The sequence below is a fragment of the Aureococcus anophagefferens genome (genome assembly GCF_000186865.1).
Source record: "Aureococcus anophagefferens unplaced genomic scaffold AURANscaffold_7, whole genome shotgun sequence".
NCBI classification, from domain to species: domain Eukaryota; class Pelagophyceae; order Pelagomonadales; family Pelagomonadaceae; genus Aureococcus; species Aureococcus anophagefferens.
In genome coordinates, this window is record NW_008705567.1 from 698,083 (window position 1) to 714,238 (window position 16,156).

Genomic DNA, 16,156 nt, shown 5'->3' on the forward strand with positions numbered 1-16,156 from the left:
CAGTCGATCGCGTCGCTGTAGTTTTCCCACGCGTCGACGTAGCAGCCGTTGTTGAAGCAGGCGTTGCCCTTGGCCTTGAGGCGCGCCGCCTCGGCGCTCGCCCGCGCCGCCGGGTCGGCGTCGGCGGCGTCGCCGCCGCCGTCGTCCGTGGGCTCCTCCTCCGGCGCGAGCTCCGCGCACGCGGCCTCGGCTTCCGCGACTTTCCGGTTCGCCTTCGAGTAGGACGGCTTCATGCGCACGGCCGCGCGGTAGACGTCGAGGGCGCCGCGCGGGTCGCCGCGCTCCATGAGCAGGTCGCCGAGCGACAGCCGCAGCGGCAGGTTCTTGGGCTTCTCGCGGCACTCGTCTCGCCTAGATGCGCACGCGTCGGTCCCTCGCGTCCTCCCGCGCGCGCGACGCGGCGCGTTTTTCCGGCGCGGGGAAACGCGCAGCTCCCAGAGCTCCGCGTCCTCGTCGCGGCGCGTCGCCGTCAGCGCGTAGGACGCCATGGATTCGCTGCGACGACGCTGCCCACGGCTCGCAGAGAGAGCGCGCTTCCTTCAAAACTTCATTTAACGCTTCAACAATAGCGCTCATTAAAGCGCGGCGCCGTCGCCGGGCCGCCGCCGCAGGTCGGCGCGCGTGGTCGCGTCGACGCATGTCGAGCCGCGGTACGCCGCCGCGCCGACGCGGTCGTCGCAGCCCGCTTCGTCGTGCTGGCACTCGAGGAAGATCGCGAGCGCGGCCCGGAGCGCGGCGACCGCGCAGGCCGCGCGCGGGTCGCCGGCGACGTTGGCGAGCTCGAGGCCGTCGAAGTCGTTGATCCGCGCGTCGTCGAGGGCGTAGAGCTCCGTCGCGAGCGGTTTGCGTTTTTTGTCGACGACCTTCTCGGGCGGGTCGAAGCGCTCGTTCGCGCGCGTCGCCGGCGCCGCGACCCAGTAGTACCACTCCGTGAACCGGAAATGGTCCACGCGCAGCGTGTAGCCCATGACGGGAATCTCCGCCGCCGTGAGCCGCTTGCAGTTCGCGTCCCACTGCTTCCGGTAGTCGCGCGGGCACCGCGGGTACTGCGTCACGGAGAAGTTGCGGTGCGGCGCGCCGGACCGCAGCAGGGGCCCCAGGCTCTTGCCCTGGACGTCCCGCGCCGGCGCCGGGAGGCCCGCCAGATCCGCGAAGGTCCGGTAGACGTCCGTGAGCTCGACGAGCGCGCGGGACCGCCCGGGCGCCACGCCCGGCGCGCGCACGACCAGGGGCACGCGGCTCCCGATCTCGAAGAGCGTGTGCTTCGTCCAGGACGCCTGCTCGCCGAGGTGGAAGCCGTGGTCGCTGCTCAGGAGCACGACCGTGTCCGCCTTTGCCGACGGGACCGCGTCGGCCGCGTCGAGCACGCGGCCCGCGAGCTCGTCGATCCAGGACGCGCAGGCGAGGTAGCCCTTGCGTAATTCGGCGACCATGGACCGCTTCAGCGGCCGGTCCATGGACACCGCGACGGTCCCGTGTTCTTCGGTCGTCATCGTGTGGCAGCCCTCGTTGGCCCAGGCGATGTCGGGCATGTTCGAGGGCTTCGACCGGCTCCGCAGGGGCGTGCCCAGGGTGCCACTATACCGGTCGTAGAAGGCCCGGGGCACGTGCCAGCGCAGGTGCGGCCGGTAGAAGCCCGCGACGACGAAGAACGGCTTTTCCACTTTTCGCGCGACGCGCATGGCCTCGACGGCGTAGTCCGCCGTGAGGCGGTCCATGAAGGCCTCCTCGCCAAAGTCCTCGGGGCAGACGTCGAGGAAGCGGCCGCTCTTCGCGTTCTTCCGGCTGCATCTCGTCAGATTCTTCATCAGCGGCAGGTACGGCAGCTCGGCGCTCCAGGACCGGCCGACGTCGTAGGCCGGCGGCTTGCCCGGCTGGTAGGTCTTGCCCGCGCCCAAGGTCACGTAGCCGTGGTTTTTGAAGTACTCGGGCAGCGGCACGGCCTCGGGGCTCGTGCTCCGGAAGTGGTCCACAAAATTATACACCCGGAGGCTGTCGGGCCGCCGGCCCGTGAAGAAGGAGTTGCGCGACGGCGCGCAGACGCTCAGCTGGCAGTAGGCGCGGTCGAAGACTCTGGCCGTCGCCGCGAAGGCGTCGAGGCGCGGCGTAGACGTGTCGCCCTGGCCGTAGAAGTTGGTCTGGGGGCGGAAGTCGTCGACGAGGAGCCAGAGCACGTTCAGCTTCTTCGTCGGCTTGTCGCGGTGCTTCTTCGAGCTCTTCGAGCGCGCGGCGGCCGCGAGGAGCAGGAGCAGCGTTCGCGCGAGCATGGCGCTCATCGCCGCGCGCGATTGTTGCGAGGGCTCATCGTGCTCGGCTGCAAGGTGTGTTCAACGTCGACTGCAAGTTCGCATCGAGTAGCGCTGGCAGCCACGACTCCCCACAACAGCGGCGCCTCCGACCTTTTCCTGGCGACGCATGCCGCCGCGTGAGCCGTGAAGTGCCCGTGGGAGATCTGAGCAGCAGGGTAGATCCCGCGCGCGGCGGCCCGCGCCGCGTCTCGCGCGCGCGCGGCAGCATGGCCGCACGTCTCGCGAGCGCGAGAGTACCCAACCTCGCTGGTGGCCGCCGAACCCGCGCCTGGGGCGGCTGCACACGTGTCCGGGGGGGTTTCAGGTGCAAGGTTTTTTCGTCCAAGCATGTTTGGCTCAGAAGAGATTTGCCACAACAGTGCCCCATGAATCGCGCATCCATCGGAGTGAGAAGGCCACCAGAATCCTCGCCCTTTGCGCTCGGACACGTGCAAGATCTGCAAGTCGAGGCACGAAATACACCCACCACGATGTGCGGCAACCTGGGCCTCCTGCTCGTGGGCCACGACGGCGACGCGGCGCCGGAGGCGCTGCTCGAGGAGATGGCGCGCGTCGTGGCCATGCGCGGCGCCCAGAGCTATGGTTTCGTCGCCGCCGCGGGCGGCAAGTCCATGACGATGCACAAGGCCGTGCTCACGAAGCGCGACGACATCGCCACCGCGCTGCGGCGCGCCGTGCGGCGCCGCGTCGGCGCGCGCGCGCTCGGTACGCGGCCGCTGCTTTTGGCCGCGCACCTCCGCTTCGCGACGTCCTCGAGGTCGACGGCCGTCGAGGCGCACCCCCACTCCTGGCTCGGCCCCGTGGCGGCGTTGCCGCCGGCCGCGCCCGGCGCGCCGCCGCCGAAGCCCACGCGGCGTTTGGTGGTTATCACGCACAACGGCGACTTCGAGGGGTTGGACGTCGGCCGCTGCTTCGGCTGCGACCTGCCGGTCATGGCGCTGGACGCGTTGCGCGCCTGGCTCGCCGTGCGCCTCGGTCGCGCGCCCCCGTCGACGGGCGACTCCTGCGTCGCGAGCGGCGCGCTGGAATTGCTGTTCGCGGCGGGCGACTGCGCGGCGGCGGCGCGGCTGGCGCTCGCGCCCCTCGACGACGCGCGCGCGGGCGACGTCGCGCTGCGGTCCGCCGTCGCGGCGGCGCTGCGCCGCGTCCTCGACGAGCTCCGGGACCCGGCCCGCGCCTTCGCGTCGTCCGACGCGAAGGCGCGCGACGCCGTCGAGGCGCGGCTCCAGAAATTGCTGTCCACGACTTCGCTCGACGCGCGCGAGCGCGCGGCCGTCGCCGAGGCGGCGCTCCGCGGCTACAGCGAGTGGGACCTGCGGTCCGCCGTCTGGCGCTTCCTGAAGACGGCCCACGGCGCCTTCGGGCTCTGCGCGACGACGTCGTTGGCGCCGGGGGCCGTCGTTTTGGGGTCCGTGAAGCAGCCGCTGATCGTCGGCGTCGGCCGGGGCTTCGTCGCCTACGCGTCGGAGCGCGCGGCGGTCCACGTCGGCGCCATCGGCGCGGCGCTCAAGTACCGCTACGTCCTGGCCGAGGGCGACGTCGTGTCCGTCGCGCCCGAGGCGACGGTGCAGGGCACGCTCGGCGGCTCGGGCTGCCGCCTCGCGCTCGCGCGCGTCGACGCCGACGCCGCCGTCTTCCGCGACCTCGGGTCGACGGACCTCTGCGACGCGGAGCGCAACGCGCTCATGATGCGGCCGCTGCCGGGCGGGCCGCCGGGCGACGTCGTCGGCGACGATCTCCGGGACCTGCCGGTCCTCGCGTCCGCGCTCGCGCGGAGCTTCCGCCTGGACACGTCGCCGAACGCGGCGGCCGCGCGCGCCTTCGCCAAGGCCGTCTTCGACGCGGACCGCATGCGCCGGAGCTCGCTGGACGTCGTCGTCGTCGCCGTCGAGGCGTCCCTGTGGGTCGCGGAGCAGTGGGCGGCCAACGCGCGCGCGGCGTGCCCCGTGCTCCGCGTCGTCGTCGCTTCCGCGAACAAGGCGCTGGCGGCGCTGACGGCCTGCGAGAGCGGCACGCACGGCGGCGCGACGTCGGCCCACGCGACGGTCTTCCCCTCGGGCGACACGCCCGCGAGACGGTGCCGCGGCGCCGTCGCGCTCGCCGTGTCCCACAGCGGCCAGACCTTCCCGACGCTCAACGCGGCGCGGGCCTTGAGGGACGCCGGGGCCGACGTGTTCGTCGTGGCGGGGTCCCTGGACGTGCAGCTCGCGGAGGTCGTCAAGGGCGGCCAGTCGTTCCGGAAGGGCGCGCGGCGGTCGAAGCGCGTGCTCGTGACGGGCGCGGGCGTGCGCCTCGCCGAGGCCGCGTCGCTGACGACGGCGTTGACGCACGTGCTCTTGACGGAGCTGCTCCTCGCGCTCGCGGCCAAGGCGCCGCGCGGCTCGTGCCTGCTGCGGGCGGGCGACGTCAAGGACCTCGAGACGCTCGCGGACGCGTGCGTCCACGACCACCTGCCGAACCTGTGCCCGGGCCCGGCGCCGCGGCCGTCGCGCGACGCCCACGCCGGGGCCCGGGCGCTGGGCGAGCGCTGGGCGGACCACGTGCTCGAGCCGCTCGCGTGCTTCGTGCTGGCGACGGCCTACGTTTTGGTGTCCGTCACCGCGGGGACGCCCCTCGTGACCACGGCCGTTTTCTACAGTTGCGGCTACCGCTCCCCGGCCGTCGCGGCCCTCGACGCGCTGCTCTACGCCTTCTTTCCCGTCGTCGCGGCGCTGGTCTTGCGCTTCGTCCAGAAGCGGACGATGCTGGCGCGCTTCGGCCGGCGGACCATCATGGTCCTCGACGTGCCCATGGTGCACCAGTGCGCCGTCGCCTTCGGCCAGAAGCTCTTCGGGCTGAGCTACGGCCTCAACGGCGTCGACTTCGCCGGCGCGAACCCGCGCGGACATCGAACGGCGGGTCGTCGCGAGCGAACTTCCAAATTCTCGGTCGCATCGATTCGGCCGATTTTTGGACGGGTCGATCGCTCTCGTCGAGTTCTCGAAGCAGCTTTGATTCGCACGCAGGCGCGAACCCGGCGGACCACGGCGTGCACCGCATGCTCCACCGCGTCGTCCGCGGCACGCTCGTCGCGCTCGGCGTGCCCGACGGGCGTCTGAAGGCGCTCGTGGACGTGGAGTGCGCGGCCTACCTGACGGCGTTGCAGCTCAAGTCGCTGTCGAACTGGGGCGTCGGCGCGGAGCTCGCGACCGTCGGCCACCACTCCTACGTGCCCGGCGTCGTCGACGCCGCGCTCATCTTCGACGCCTTCCAGCGGCCGGTGTTCCTGTCGGAGGTGCACCACGCGTCGCCGCGGGCGCCGGACGCGCGGCGCCTCTCCTTCCTGGAGGCGCCGGAGGCGCGGTTCGGCGCCGTCGGCCCCGGCGTCGTCGGCGCGGCGCGCGCGGCGGGCGACGAGGACCCGCGGGCGCTGCTGGCGGCGCACGCCGTCGTGGAGACGCTCTACGAGGGCCGCGTCGCGTCGCTGGAGCGGCTCGTCGCGTTCTACGCCGCGTTCCACGCGCTCGCCGCGAAGACGAGCCGCGCGAGCGGCTGGCTCTGCCTCCTCAGCTTCGACATCTGGCGCAGCCAGGCGGGCACGCGGGTCGCGACGACGCCCGCGCCGGCGTCGCCCGCGGCGCCCGTCGACGGCGGCCGGCCCAGGGACGACCTGGAGCGCGTCGCGACGACGGACCAGTTCCTCGCGAGCCTGGACGCGTCCCAGCGGGGCTCGGGCGGCTGGCTGAACCGCGCGCTCGACGCGTCGCAGCGCGGGTCGGGCGGCTGGCTGAACCGCCCGGCCCGGTCGCGGACGGCGAGCGACGAGAAGGGTCTGGACGACTCGCGGCGGTCCTGGCGCGACCTGGCCGCGGGCGTCGCGGCCGCGCTCGGCGTCCGCGAGAACCGGTCCGTGTCCGCGAGCTTGGACGTGTCCGCGTACGCGGCGCTGGACATGGACCTGAGCCGCGGCGGCACGCCCTGGGGCGACCACGCCCACTTCGCCGCGGCGACGGCTTTGGCCGTGCCGACGGCCGCGCCCTCCGCGCCGTCGAGCCGCGCGTCGTCGCCGGGCCCGGGCCTCGACCTCGACAAGTCGCTCAGCGGCGACGCGCCGCTGTCCCTGGGCCTGGACCTCCAGCGCGCGGCGCCGCCGGCGGCGCCCCTGCCCGTCCGCGCGCTCCGCGACGCGTTTCCGCCCATCCTGGGCGTGCGGCCGCGCGCGTCGCAGCCCACGGACCTCGCGCGCCTCGACGAGGTCAACAGCGAGAAGACGAAGAGCCGCGACTCCCTCGAGGACCTCGACGTCGTCCTCCAGGACTCCTTCCGCCAGGACCCGCCGCCCGACGACGACACCGCCGCGGACGCGGCGGACGCGGCGGCGCCCGGCGACGGCGCGGACGCGCCGCCGCCCGCGCCCGAGCCCCGCACGCCGCGGCCGGGGTCGCCCGCGCCGCAGGCGGCCTGGAAGGCGCTCTGACCGCGGCGTCGCCGGGCCACTTTGGAGCCCCTTTGCTTCGCAGCTCGTTGAAGTACTCCTTGAATAAGCGGCAATTCTTTGATCGTTCATGAACAGTTTCGGCGCCCAAGCGGGCTGCCGCGGAGCGCTGCCTGCCGCACGTCGACGCGGCCGCGGGCCCTTGGGCGGGCGCAAGACGACCGCCGGTGGCGCGGTCCGCGGGCCGCGCCGAGTGCGATGGCGCGGGCGACGGTGGCGCTGACGCCGCAGATCCAGAAGCGCATGGACGTCCTGTCGAAAGTCTTCGAGGGCTGGGAGGAGGACTGCATGAACTGCAAGGCCTTCGCGGCGTCGCTGGCGGACTGGACGACGCCCAAGGGCGCCGAGGTCATCCGCGAGGGCGAGGACGCGGCGCAGCCCCAGCTATTGATTTGCGAGTCCGGCGCGGCGGAGGTCTTTGTCACGACGACGACGAAGTCCGGCGCCAAGAAGCAGAAGCGCGTCGCGCGGCTCGTCGCGCCCTTCTACGTCGGCGAGGGCCAGGTCATCGCCCGCAGCGTGCCCACGGCGACGATCAAAGCCGCCCAGGACCTCGCGGGGTTCTCGCTGGACCTCGAGTCGTGCGACGAGCTATTACGGACGGACTCGCTCGCGATCCGCCTCGTGAAGCGCCAGATCGAGATCCGCGCCTTCGAGCGCGCCCCAGCGTCCTGCATCCGTGACGATTTTCGAGAGATTTTGACCGCAAAAACGGATGAAAAATCGTTACCGACGCGTGTGGTAGGCGCGCCCACACCTACAACGACGGCCTCTTCTTCGGCAACATCGACAACGCCGCGTTCTTCGCGGCCTTCGAGGCCTTCGCGAAGCGCACGTTCTGCGCGGAGAACGTCGTCTTCCTGCGGGGGTACCGCGACCTGCAGACCGAGACCGACGCCGCCGCGGCCGTCGCGCGCGTCGAGAGGCTCTTCCGCGACCACGTCGACGTCGACGCGTCGGACGCGGACAACCTCGCCGTCAACGTGTCCCAGAAGGTCGTCCGCGAGTCGAAGAAGAACTTCGCCGCGGCGCGGGAGGCCGACGACGTCGCCGCGCTGCGCACGGTCTTCGACAAGTGCGCCGAGGAGATCAACCAGATGCTCACGAAGGACATCATCCCCAACTTCATGAACGGCGACGAGTACCGCGCCTACCTGCTCGGCGCCTGGCCGCTCCCGAAGCGGCCGCCGAAGCGCCGGTCGACGGCGTGCGGACTCATGTGATGTTGCCGTTACGCGAGGTAGGGGAGGAGGTGCGCGAAGACCGCGTGGCCCCCGTGGGACCCGAGGAGGAACGCCTCGGGCGACGCCGCCGGCTGGGGCGCGGCCTGGCGGGCCAGGAGGCAGAGCTCGTGGCGCAGCGCGTCGCGCACGTATTTCGGCCGCGCCTGCTGCACGTAGGCGCCGAAGGTCGCGTCGCGCGCGACGGCGCGCGCCCAGGTCTCGTAGTCGCCGAAGTCCGACGCGGACGCGAGGAGCAGCGCCTGGGCGTCGCAGGCGTCGTCGCAGCAGTCCAGGGGCGTGTCGCCGTCCTCGTCCTCGAGGGTCGCGTCGGCGCCGTGGCTCAGGAGGAAGTTGACGAGGTCGTCGGCGGGGCCCTCGTCGAACGCGGCCGCGTAGTGGAGCGGTGTCCACTGCTGGGCGTCGCGCGCGTTCACGTCGCAGCCGTGCTCGACGAGGAACTTCACCACTCGCATCGAGCCGTGTTCGCAGGCTTCGTGGAGCGCGTAGGTTTTGGCCGTGGTCGGCTTCAGGAGGCAGTCCAGGGGCGCGGACTCGACGGTGGCGAGGTCGTCGCCCTGGATCGCCGCGAGGAGCGGCTCGTCCATGACCGTGCTGTCGACGACCTCGAACTCGGCCTCGACCTCGGACTCGGTGCGCTGGAGGGCTGCCATTTTTATGTTCGAAGCGGGAGGCGATGTGGCTGTTTTGGAACTTTAGTACTTTACTGGACCACACTCAGGCGATAAAACGGACGAACCGACCAATTAGGACTGACCCGCGGGTCGACGTCGCGCGCGACGTGCGGGGCGCTAAAGTATACGTCACTTCAACGCTGACGCTGCCCCTAACTAGGTTGGCGCGCTTTCTTTCGGGAATGGCGGGAAGCCTGCGCGTCGCGGCGCTTTTGCAAAGCACGCGCGACGGGCTCGGGCTCGTCAGGTCCGTCGGCAGCAGCGGCACGAGCGAGTCGAAGGCCGACGGCAATGGTGCGCTGGGCATTCCGCGCGCACGAGACCTACGCGAACTACGTCTCGGCCCGCGTTCAGCACCCCGCCGCGGTCCTGCCGCTCAACACCCGCTCCGCGGCGCGGCTGCCGCGGCCCGCGTCGCCGCGGAACGCCGCGGCGCGGCTGCCGCGGCCCGCGTCGCCGCGGAACGCCGCGGCGCGGCTGCCGCGGCCCGCGTCGCCGCGGAACGCCGCGGCGCGGACCGCGGCGAACAACGCGGCGCTGACCGCGGCGACCGCCGCGGCGCCGACAACGGGCGACGCGCCGACGTTCCTCCGTCGGCGCTACGCGCGGTCGCCGCGGTCCGCCCGGCCCGCGCCGGCGGCGCCGCGGCGCGCGCGGTCGCGTCGCCGCCGCGGCTCGCCTACCTCGCGGCGCCGAAGCGCGTCGCGGCGCCGCCGGCGGAGGTCGGCGCGGACCCCGTGCGCCCGCTCCTGACGCCGCGGTCGTCGCGCGCCGCGGCCTGGTCGCGGTAAGCGAAACACTCGCGCCGTTAGTCGGGGCTAGAGGCCCGCCTTGAGGGCGCCGATGAGCGCGCCGCGGTCCGCGGGCGAGAGGAGGCGGGCGGACGACAGGAGCGTGCGCCAGTCGACGTCGTACTCGCGGATGAACGTCTTGTGGTACACGTAGACAAAGAGCGCCATGATGAACTCGCAGTCGACGCGGTCCGTGACGCCGCCGTGGCCCGGGATGATGGAGTCGAAGTCCTTGACGTGGTAGGCCCGCTTGATGGCGGACGCGAGGAACCCCCCGAAGGGCGCGACGATGGACGCGAAGAGCGCGAAGCAGACGGCGTGGAGCTGGATGGGCGCCACGCCCTCGAGCGTGAAGAGCCCCAATACATCATACTCAGCCTGCTTGACGAAGACGGCCCGCGTCTCGCAGGACAGCGTCTTGTGGGCCACGAGCGTGATCTCCGCCGCGGGGCAGACGAGCCACTGCGACCGCGCGAAGAGCGGCGCCGTGTAGTACGCGACGGCCACCGTCGAGAAGAGCGCTCCGAGAAAGCCCTCCCAGGTCTTCTTCGGGCTCAGCTTGAAGAAGGGCGCCTTCACCAGCCGCCGGCCGAGCGTCGCGCCCCACGCGTACGCCCAGCAGTCGTTGTTGATGACGAGCCACGCGGGGAAGAAGAACCAGAACAGCCCGTCGAAGATGTTGTGGGCGACGAACTTCATCTGGCCCACGACGATGCACAGCGTGACGATGGTCCACGACAGCTGGCCCACCTGGTACTTGACGTTGTCCGCGGTCAGCGTCCACACGCTGAGCATGAACACGAGGCAGTAGCCCGCGAAGGCCAGCGCCTCGTGGTGCCGCGCGTAGTGCAGCAGCACGTCCTGCCCCCGCTCGTGGCTGTAGGCGAACTCCTTGATGAAGTCGCCGTAGACGAAAACGAGCGCGACGTAGTACCAGCCCCACTGCAGCGTCCGGAAGAGCGGCAGCCGGCCCGCGCCGTCGACGGACTTGTACTCGCTGTAGCGCACGGACACGATCTCCCGGAAGGCCATGGTCTGCAGGAGCATGATGAGCAGGCACACGTAGAAGTGGCCGGCCCAGACCTGCGGACGGGAGCGGCCGCGCCTCGGCTTCGCGCCGCGGTTTTGATTTCCGGGACGCGGGGCGCGCGCGATGGACAGGAACGCGGCCATCATGAGGCTCGCCATCTGCGCCCGCACGGCGAACTTCTTCCAGAAGCCCTGCTGCATCACCGCCGGCGGCTCCGTCGCCGGCGCCGGCGCCGGCTTGTCCTCGCCCTCCGTGGACCGCCGCACCTCCTCGAGCATGCCGTTCTCCGACAGCTGCTCGCCGTCGGCCGCCTTCTTGGCGCTACCCTTCCGCTGGCGCAGCTCGACCATGTCTGCGCGGGCTGGGCGCACTGCGACGCCGCCTGAAGGCTGTCGTCGCCGCACGACGCGGAGGCTTTGCACGTTTTAGGGCCATTGGCCGGGGTAATTTCGCTCGCCGCCCTGGCTGTCGCGCGTACACCCCAGCTCGAGGAGGTGGAAGCGTGCGCGCGGATGCTCAGCGATGCCCGGAACTCGGTCGGCTCGTGCGGTCGGAGCCCATCGCGCGCACGCGGACCCCCGGCGGACTGAACTTCATCGTGAAGCAAAAATTGGCTCGACGGGATGAGCTCATCGATGACGCTCGTGCTTTGAGCGTCGCGCGGCCAAGCCGCCGCATAAGGCCGCGTAGGTAGCACCACCACCACCACCGCCAGCGCATAAATAAACGATGTGCACGACGACGGAACCGGCCGGCCAAGTGGAGGCGCCGCGCGAGCGGCGTCCCGTCGACGCCAAGCCCGAGACCTACGTCTTCATCCTGCCCGTGCTCTTCGTCGAGTTCCTGGCCATCGCCGTGACCAAGTCGCTGCTGCCGGCGCGGCTCAACGACTTCTTCGGCGAGGAGGTCTACATGGTCATCGGCGCGCGGCCGGCGTCCTTTCGCGCCGCGGCGAACCCCCGAGACGACGGCTTCGTAGGCGTCGCGGAGACGGTCAAGGGCATCTTCGCCTTCGTCGCGTGCCCCCTCTTCGGGCGGCTGAGCGACGTCGTCGGGCGCACGTCGTGCCTGCTGGTGACGGTCGTCGGGACGACCGCGCCGTGCTGGATCCTCGCGTTCACGGACAATCTGTGGGCGTACGTCTGCGCGCTGGGCCTCAGCGGCCTCTTCGCGTCGACGTTCACGCTGGTCTTCGCCTACATCGCCGACGTCGTCGAGGCGACGCGGCGCGCGCCGGCCTACGGGGCGGCGCTGGCGACTTTGGGGTTATCGTTCACCGTCGGGCCCGTGCTCGGCGCGTTCGCCGCGCGGCGCGTGGGCGACCGGCGCGTGTTCCTCGTGGCGCTGGCCCTGGCGATCCTGGACGTGCTGATCATCGGCCTAGCGTTACCGGAGAGCAACGAGGGCGCGCTGCGGCGGCGGGGCCACGAGGACCCGTCGACCTTACGCTTCTTCCGCGAGGTGTCGCGGGCCATGGAGCGCGGGAAGCGGCGCAACCGGCGCCGGGGGCGGACGCCGCCGCCGGAGGGCGAACAGGGCCGGCACCCGACGCCGGCCTTCGACCCGCTGGACGCGCTCGCGGTGTTTCGGGGCGACCCGTTCCTGCGGCGCGTCGCGTTGATCGTGCTGCTCTACTACAGCGGCGTCTGGGCCTTGGTGACGACCATCGTCGTCTACGTCGTGCGCGTCTTCGGGCTCTCGAAGATCGAGGTGGGCTGGCTGCTGTCCGCGTACGGCCTGTCGACGATGGTCGCCGAGGGTTTGTTGGTGCGCGTGCTCGTGCCGCGGCTCGGCGAGCTCGGCACGCTGCGCATCGGGCTCCTGGCCTTCGCCATGCAGTGCGCCCTCATCGCCGTCGCGACGACGCCGGGCCTCATCTTCGCGTCCATCGGGCTCTCGCTGCTCTCGAATCTCGTCTACCCCGCGGTTTCGTCGCTCGTGAGCCGGAACGTGCCGGAGAAGGCCCAGGGCGAGGCCCTGGGCGCCATCAACGGCGTCAAGGCGCTGACCGAGGGCGTCGGGCCGCTCTGCTTCGCCGCGTTGATGGCCAAGTTCGAGCGGACGCGGCTGCCGGGCACGCCGTACCTCGCGTGCGCCGCGGTTTCCGCGCTGGCCTGGGTCATCTCCTACCAGCTCCCGGCGGAGTCGGCCTACGCCGCGTACCGCGACCGCGGCGACGCCGGCGACCACGAGCTCGTGGGGTTGCTGTCCGGCGAGAGCTCGGACGGCGACGACGAGGGCTTCGTGTCCGACTCGCCGCCGCGGTCGCAGGGCACGCTGTCGCCGCTGTCCACGGCGTCGCCCCGCGGGTTCTCGTCCGCGGCGACGTCGGGCGACGACGCCAGCGACGACGAGAGCCGGTCGACGCGGTCCTCGACCCGGGCGAACTTCGACTACCGGCCGCCGCTGACGACGGCCGCGGCCGCGTTCCGCCCGGCGCACAACCAGGCGGCGGCCCGGGACTACTACCCGCACCGGGGCCCGAGCCGCAGCAACACGCTCTAATTTTTCGACGTGCTACTCGTTCCATCGGTGGCCGCAGCCCGTCTTCGCGCACTTGAAGAAGGTCGTCATGGGCTCGTCGGCGCTCCGGATCTGGAGCTGCATGAAGAAGGCCTCGCCGTGGGAGCAGGCGGGGCAGGTCACGGCCGTCCGGTCCACGTTCTCCCACGCGGCGTCGCCGCCCATGATGTCGTCGATCTTCTTCCGCGTCGTCGGCACGTCGAGCGCGTGCTTCTTCTTCGGCGAGTGGATGTAGGGGCAGAGCGGGCAGAAGAAGCGCAGCTCGCTCGCCGGCGTGCCCTGGGCGAAGATGTGCACCTGGAGCAGCGTGCCGTCGTAGGGGCAGAACTGCATGGTTGCGTGCTCGTGGCGGCGGCGCGCCGCGCGCGCGGCGCGTTTGTGCGGCGGTGCGGTGTCGCTGCGTGCGTTCGGCTGGCGGCGCTGCGGAACTGGTGGCGGCGGGCGCAGGCGCAGGCTGCGGCGGCGGCGCGGCGCAGCCTCTGATCAATCGCCTGTGACGCTCGTTGACCTTCAACTTGACTTCGCGATCGCGGCTCTGGCGGAAAAAAGAAGTTAAGGTGTGGACCGCAAGCGGCAGCTCGCGACCTTACTCGTGGAGAAATCGTCGGGAAGCACACGGAGAACCGCCAAAGTGCCGAGAGCTTGTTGGACGCGCCGCCGGGGCCGCGGTCCGACCCGGACTCGGCGTACGCGATTTATGGTGCGAGTCACCTTTGTCGGAGAGCTACGCCGCCCTTACTCACCGCGGCGCGCCGTGTCTCGCGTGGCCGACGCGCTTGCCGACGGCGCCCGGCAGCGTCGCGCGGCGCGCGGGCCCGATGAGGAGCACGCGGCGGCCGCGGCCCGCGTAGAGCGGCGCGTGGACGTCGAGGACCGGCAGGCCCTCGCGCCGCGCGCTCCGGCGCGCCTCGCGCCACGTCGCGCGGTCCGCCGCGCGCACCCTGACGGGCGCCGAACCGTCTCGCACGACCTCGCGCGCGGCGCGGCGCGCGAGGGCCGCGTCGGCGACGTCGGGCCCGGACTCCTCGGCGAGCAGCGCGAGGTAGCCCTCGCGGCGGCTCGCGAGCGCCGCGGCGGCGCAGGCCAGCGACGCCGCGCCCGCGGCGGGCGCGCCGACGCGAGCGAGCAGCCCGCCGTCGCGGATCCAGTCGGGCTCCGCGACGAGCGCGTCGTAGCCGGACCGGAGCGCCGCGCAGGGGTGGCGGCCCTCGCAGCGCGCGGCGCGCCAGGCGTTGCGCAGCCGCGCGGGCGCGTTCGTCTTTTTTCCAAAGTTGGAGAGCACGTCGACGCTGTAGATGAGCGACGCGAGCGCGCCGAGGAGCTTGAGGAACATCGTGCGCGCGTTGCGGCCGCTCGCGGACTGGCGTCCTTTCGCTGCGTTGCGACCGCGCTTACTGGTGCCAGCACCGCACGACACGCTGAGAGCGCGCGAGCTCGACCATCATTCAAGATCGAGAAATGCACGATTGGCCCCAAACTGGCCATTTTCGACGACTCCGGCGCCGCGAAACTCGCCACCATCGATGGCGATGGACGCGCCTTTAGGTGTCCCGATCGACGATGCTCCGGGGCGTCGGGTGCGCCCAACCTCGCGACCTTTAAGTACGGCGTCGCTGCGCTAGAGGGGTCGGCGGGAGCGACCCCCGGCCAAAATCGGCGCGCCGCACACCAGGACGAGCAGCGGGAGCATTGGCCGTGCTCGTCGTGCATTAGCCGCGCGCGAACGGGCGCGGGGCCGCCCTCGACTCGGCCATGAGTTGCATCGTGTGTATTAACCAGTCGCCCGCCGGCGCCCCGCCTTTTTCCCCCGCCGCCGCGCGGCGAAATACCACCCCGCGCAGGTCCGAGAACGGCATCGTCGAGCGCTGGGGCCGCTTCGACCGCGTGGCGAACGCGGGCGTCAACTTCGTCTGCTGCCCCATGGAGCAGATCGTGGGGACGCTGAGCTCGCGCGTGACGCAGCTCGAGGTGCGGTGCGAGACGAAGACGCTCGACAACGTCTTCGTCGACGTCATCATCAGCATCCAGTACAAGGTCAACGAGGGCTTCAGCGACCCCAACGACAAGCTCAGCAGCGGCGTCTACAAGGCCTTCTACGAGCTCAGCGACCCGAAGAAGCAGATCACGGCCTACGTCTACGACGTCGTCCGGAGTACGATCCCCCTCGCGACGCTCGACCAGGCCTTCGAGGACAAGGAGACGATCTCGCTCAACATCAAGAAGTACCTGGGGGATATCATGATGTCCTACGGCTACACGATCTCCAACGCCCTCGTGACGGACATGACGCCCGACGCGCGCGTCCGCAACGCGATGAACAGGGCAGGAAAAGGGTGATTCAACGTCGCTTCAACGTGAGTGTTCCGCGCGCGCGCGTTTCGGAAACAGCACCCACGCTTCGAGAGCGCTCCGAGAGATGATCGCTCGTCCAAAAATCAGCCGAAACGAGCGGAAACCGACCGAGATAGGAGCCTTTGAAGTTGGGAATTTCGCACCCTTTTCCTGCCCAGGCCATGAACGAGATCAACGCGTCGAAGCGGCTCAAGGACGCGGCCAAGGAGAAGGCCGAGGGCAACAAGGTGCTCACGGTCAAGTCCGCCGAGGCCGAGGCCGAGTCCAAGTACCTCTCCGGCGTCGGCGTCGCGCGCCAGCGCAAGGCCATCGTCGACGGCCTCCGCGGCTCCATCTCCCAGTTCAGCGGCAACATCAAGGGCACGACGCCCAAGGACGTCGTCGACCTCCTCCTCATCACCCAGTACTTCGACATGCTCAAGGACATCGGCTCCCGCCCCAACTGCAACACGGTCTACGTCCCGGACTGCGAGTGAAGCGGCCCCACGCCCCGCCCTAAGGTTTTCTCGTCACGCGTCGCGGACGCAGGCGCGCGCGAAGACGTCGGCCCAGGCGACGCGGCGCGGCGCCGGCCGCGCGCCCGCGGCGACCGCGGCCGCGGCGATCGCCTCCGCGGTCCCCGGCGCGGGCCGAGGGACCCGCGGCGGCGCCGCGGGGCTCGCCGCGCCTCGCGCCCCCGGGCCGATGAGGTCGTCGGTGTCGTCGGGCCCGACGTCGACGCCGAGCGAGCCGGGGTCGCCGGCCCACGTCGCCTGGCGCTTC

The 16,156-nt window shown here is 71.4% G+C and overlaps 8 protein-coding genes across 8 annotated transcripts; 3 read left to right on the plus strand and 5 right to left on the minus strand.

The window, feature by feature from the left end:
- Positions 1-575: 575 nt before the first annotated feature.
- Positions 576-2,267, minus strand: ITS3 (iduronate-2-sulfatase-like protein; the record flags this gene model as incomplete). The annotated part of the gene is made up of 1 exon (XM_009038125.1): positions 576-2,267. The coding sequence occupies one exon, from the start codon at positions 2,265-2,267 to the stop codon at positions 576-578; it is 1,692 nt and encodes a 563-aa protein (XP_009036373.1).
- Positions 2,268-3,241: 974 nt separating this feature from the next.
- AURANDRAFT_63462 (hypothetical protein) lies at positions 3,242-8,006 on the plus strand (the record flags this gene model as incomplete). Its single annotated transcript, XM_009037821.1, has 4 exons — positions 3,242-5,207; positions 5,315-6,728; positions 6,978-7,451; positions 7,529-8,006. 4 exons carry the CDS (start codon positions 3,242-3,244, stop codon positions 8,004-8,006), a joined length of 4,332 nt encoding a protein of 1,443 aa, XP_009036069.1.
- Positions 8,007-8,293: 287 nt separating this feature from the next.
- Positions 8,294-8,509, minus strand: AURANDRAFT_9337 (hypothetical protein; the record flags this gene model as incomplete). The annotated part of the gene is made up of 1 exon (XM_009038124.1): positions 8,294-8,509. A coding segment is annotated over one exon (216 nt), but the record flags the coding sequence as incomplete, so codon positions are not given.
- A 1,109-nt stretch (positions 8,510-9,618) lies between these two features.
- On the minus strand, positions 9,619-10,572 carry AURANDRAFT_3513 (hypothetical protein; the record flags this gene model as incomplete). Its single annotated transcript, XM_009037731.1, has 1 exon — positions 9,619-10,572. A coding segment is annotated over one exon (954 nt), but the record flags the coding sequence as incomplete, so codon positions are not given.
- A 444-nt stretch (positions 10,573-11,016) lies between these two features.
- On the plus strand, positions 11,017-11,980 carry AURANDRAFT_37260 (hypothetical protein; the record flags this gene model as incomplete). Its single annotated transcript, XM_009037822.1, has 2 exons — positions 11,017-11,441; positions 11,499-11,980. Coding segments are annotated over 2 exons (675 nt in total), but the record flags the coding sequence as incomplete, so codon positions are not given.
- A 1,056-nt stretch (positions 11,981-13,036) lies between these two features.
- Positions 13,037-13,375, minus strand: AURANDRAFT_24870 (hypothetical protein; the record flags this gene model as incomplete). The annotated part of the gene is made up of 1 exon (XM_009038123.1): positions 13,037-13,375. The coding sequence occupies one exon, from the start codon at positions 13,373-13,375 to the stop codon at positions 13,037-13,039; it is 339 nt and encodes a 112-aa protein (XP_009036371.1).
- A 406-nt stretch (positions 13,376-13,781) lies between these two features.
- Positions 13,782-14,375, minus strand: AURANDRAFT_63465 (hypothetical protein; the record flags this gene model as incomplete). The annotated part of the gene is made up of 1 exon (XM_009038122.1): positions 13,782-14,375. The coding sequence occupies one exon, from the start codon at positions 14,373-14,375 to the stop codon at positions 13,782-13,784; it is 594 nt and encodes a 197-aa protein (XP_009036370.1).
- A 342-nt stretch (positions 14,376-14,717) lies between these two features.
- On the plus strand, positions 14,718-15,905 carry AURANDRAFT_37263 (hypothetical protein; the record flags this gene model as incomplete). The annotated part of the gene is made up of 3 exons (XM_009037823.1): positions 14,718-14,820; positions 14,884-15,352; positions 15,553-15,905. The coding sequence occupies 3 exons, from the start codon at positions 14,795-14,797 to the stop codon at positions 15,868-15,870; spliced, it is 813 nt and encodes a 270-aa protein (XP_009036071.1).
- Positions 15,906-16,156: the final 251 nt, after the last annotated feature.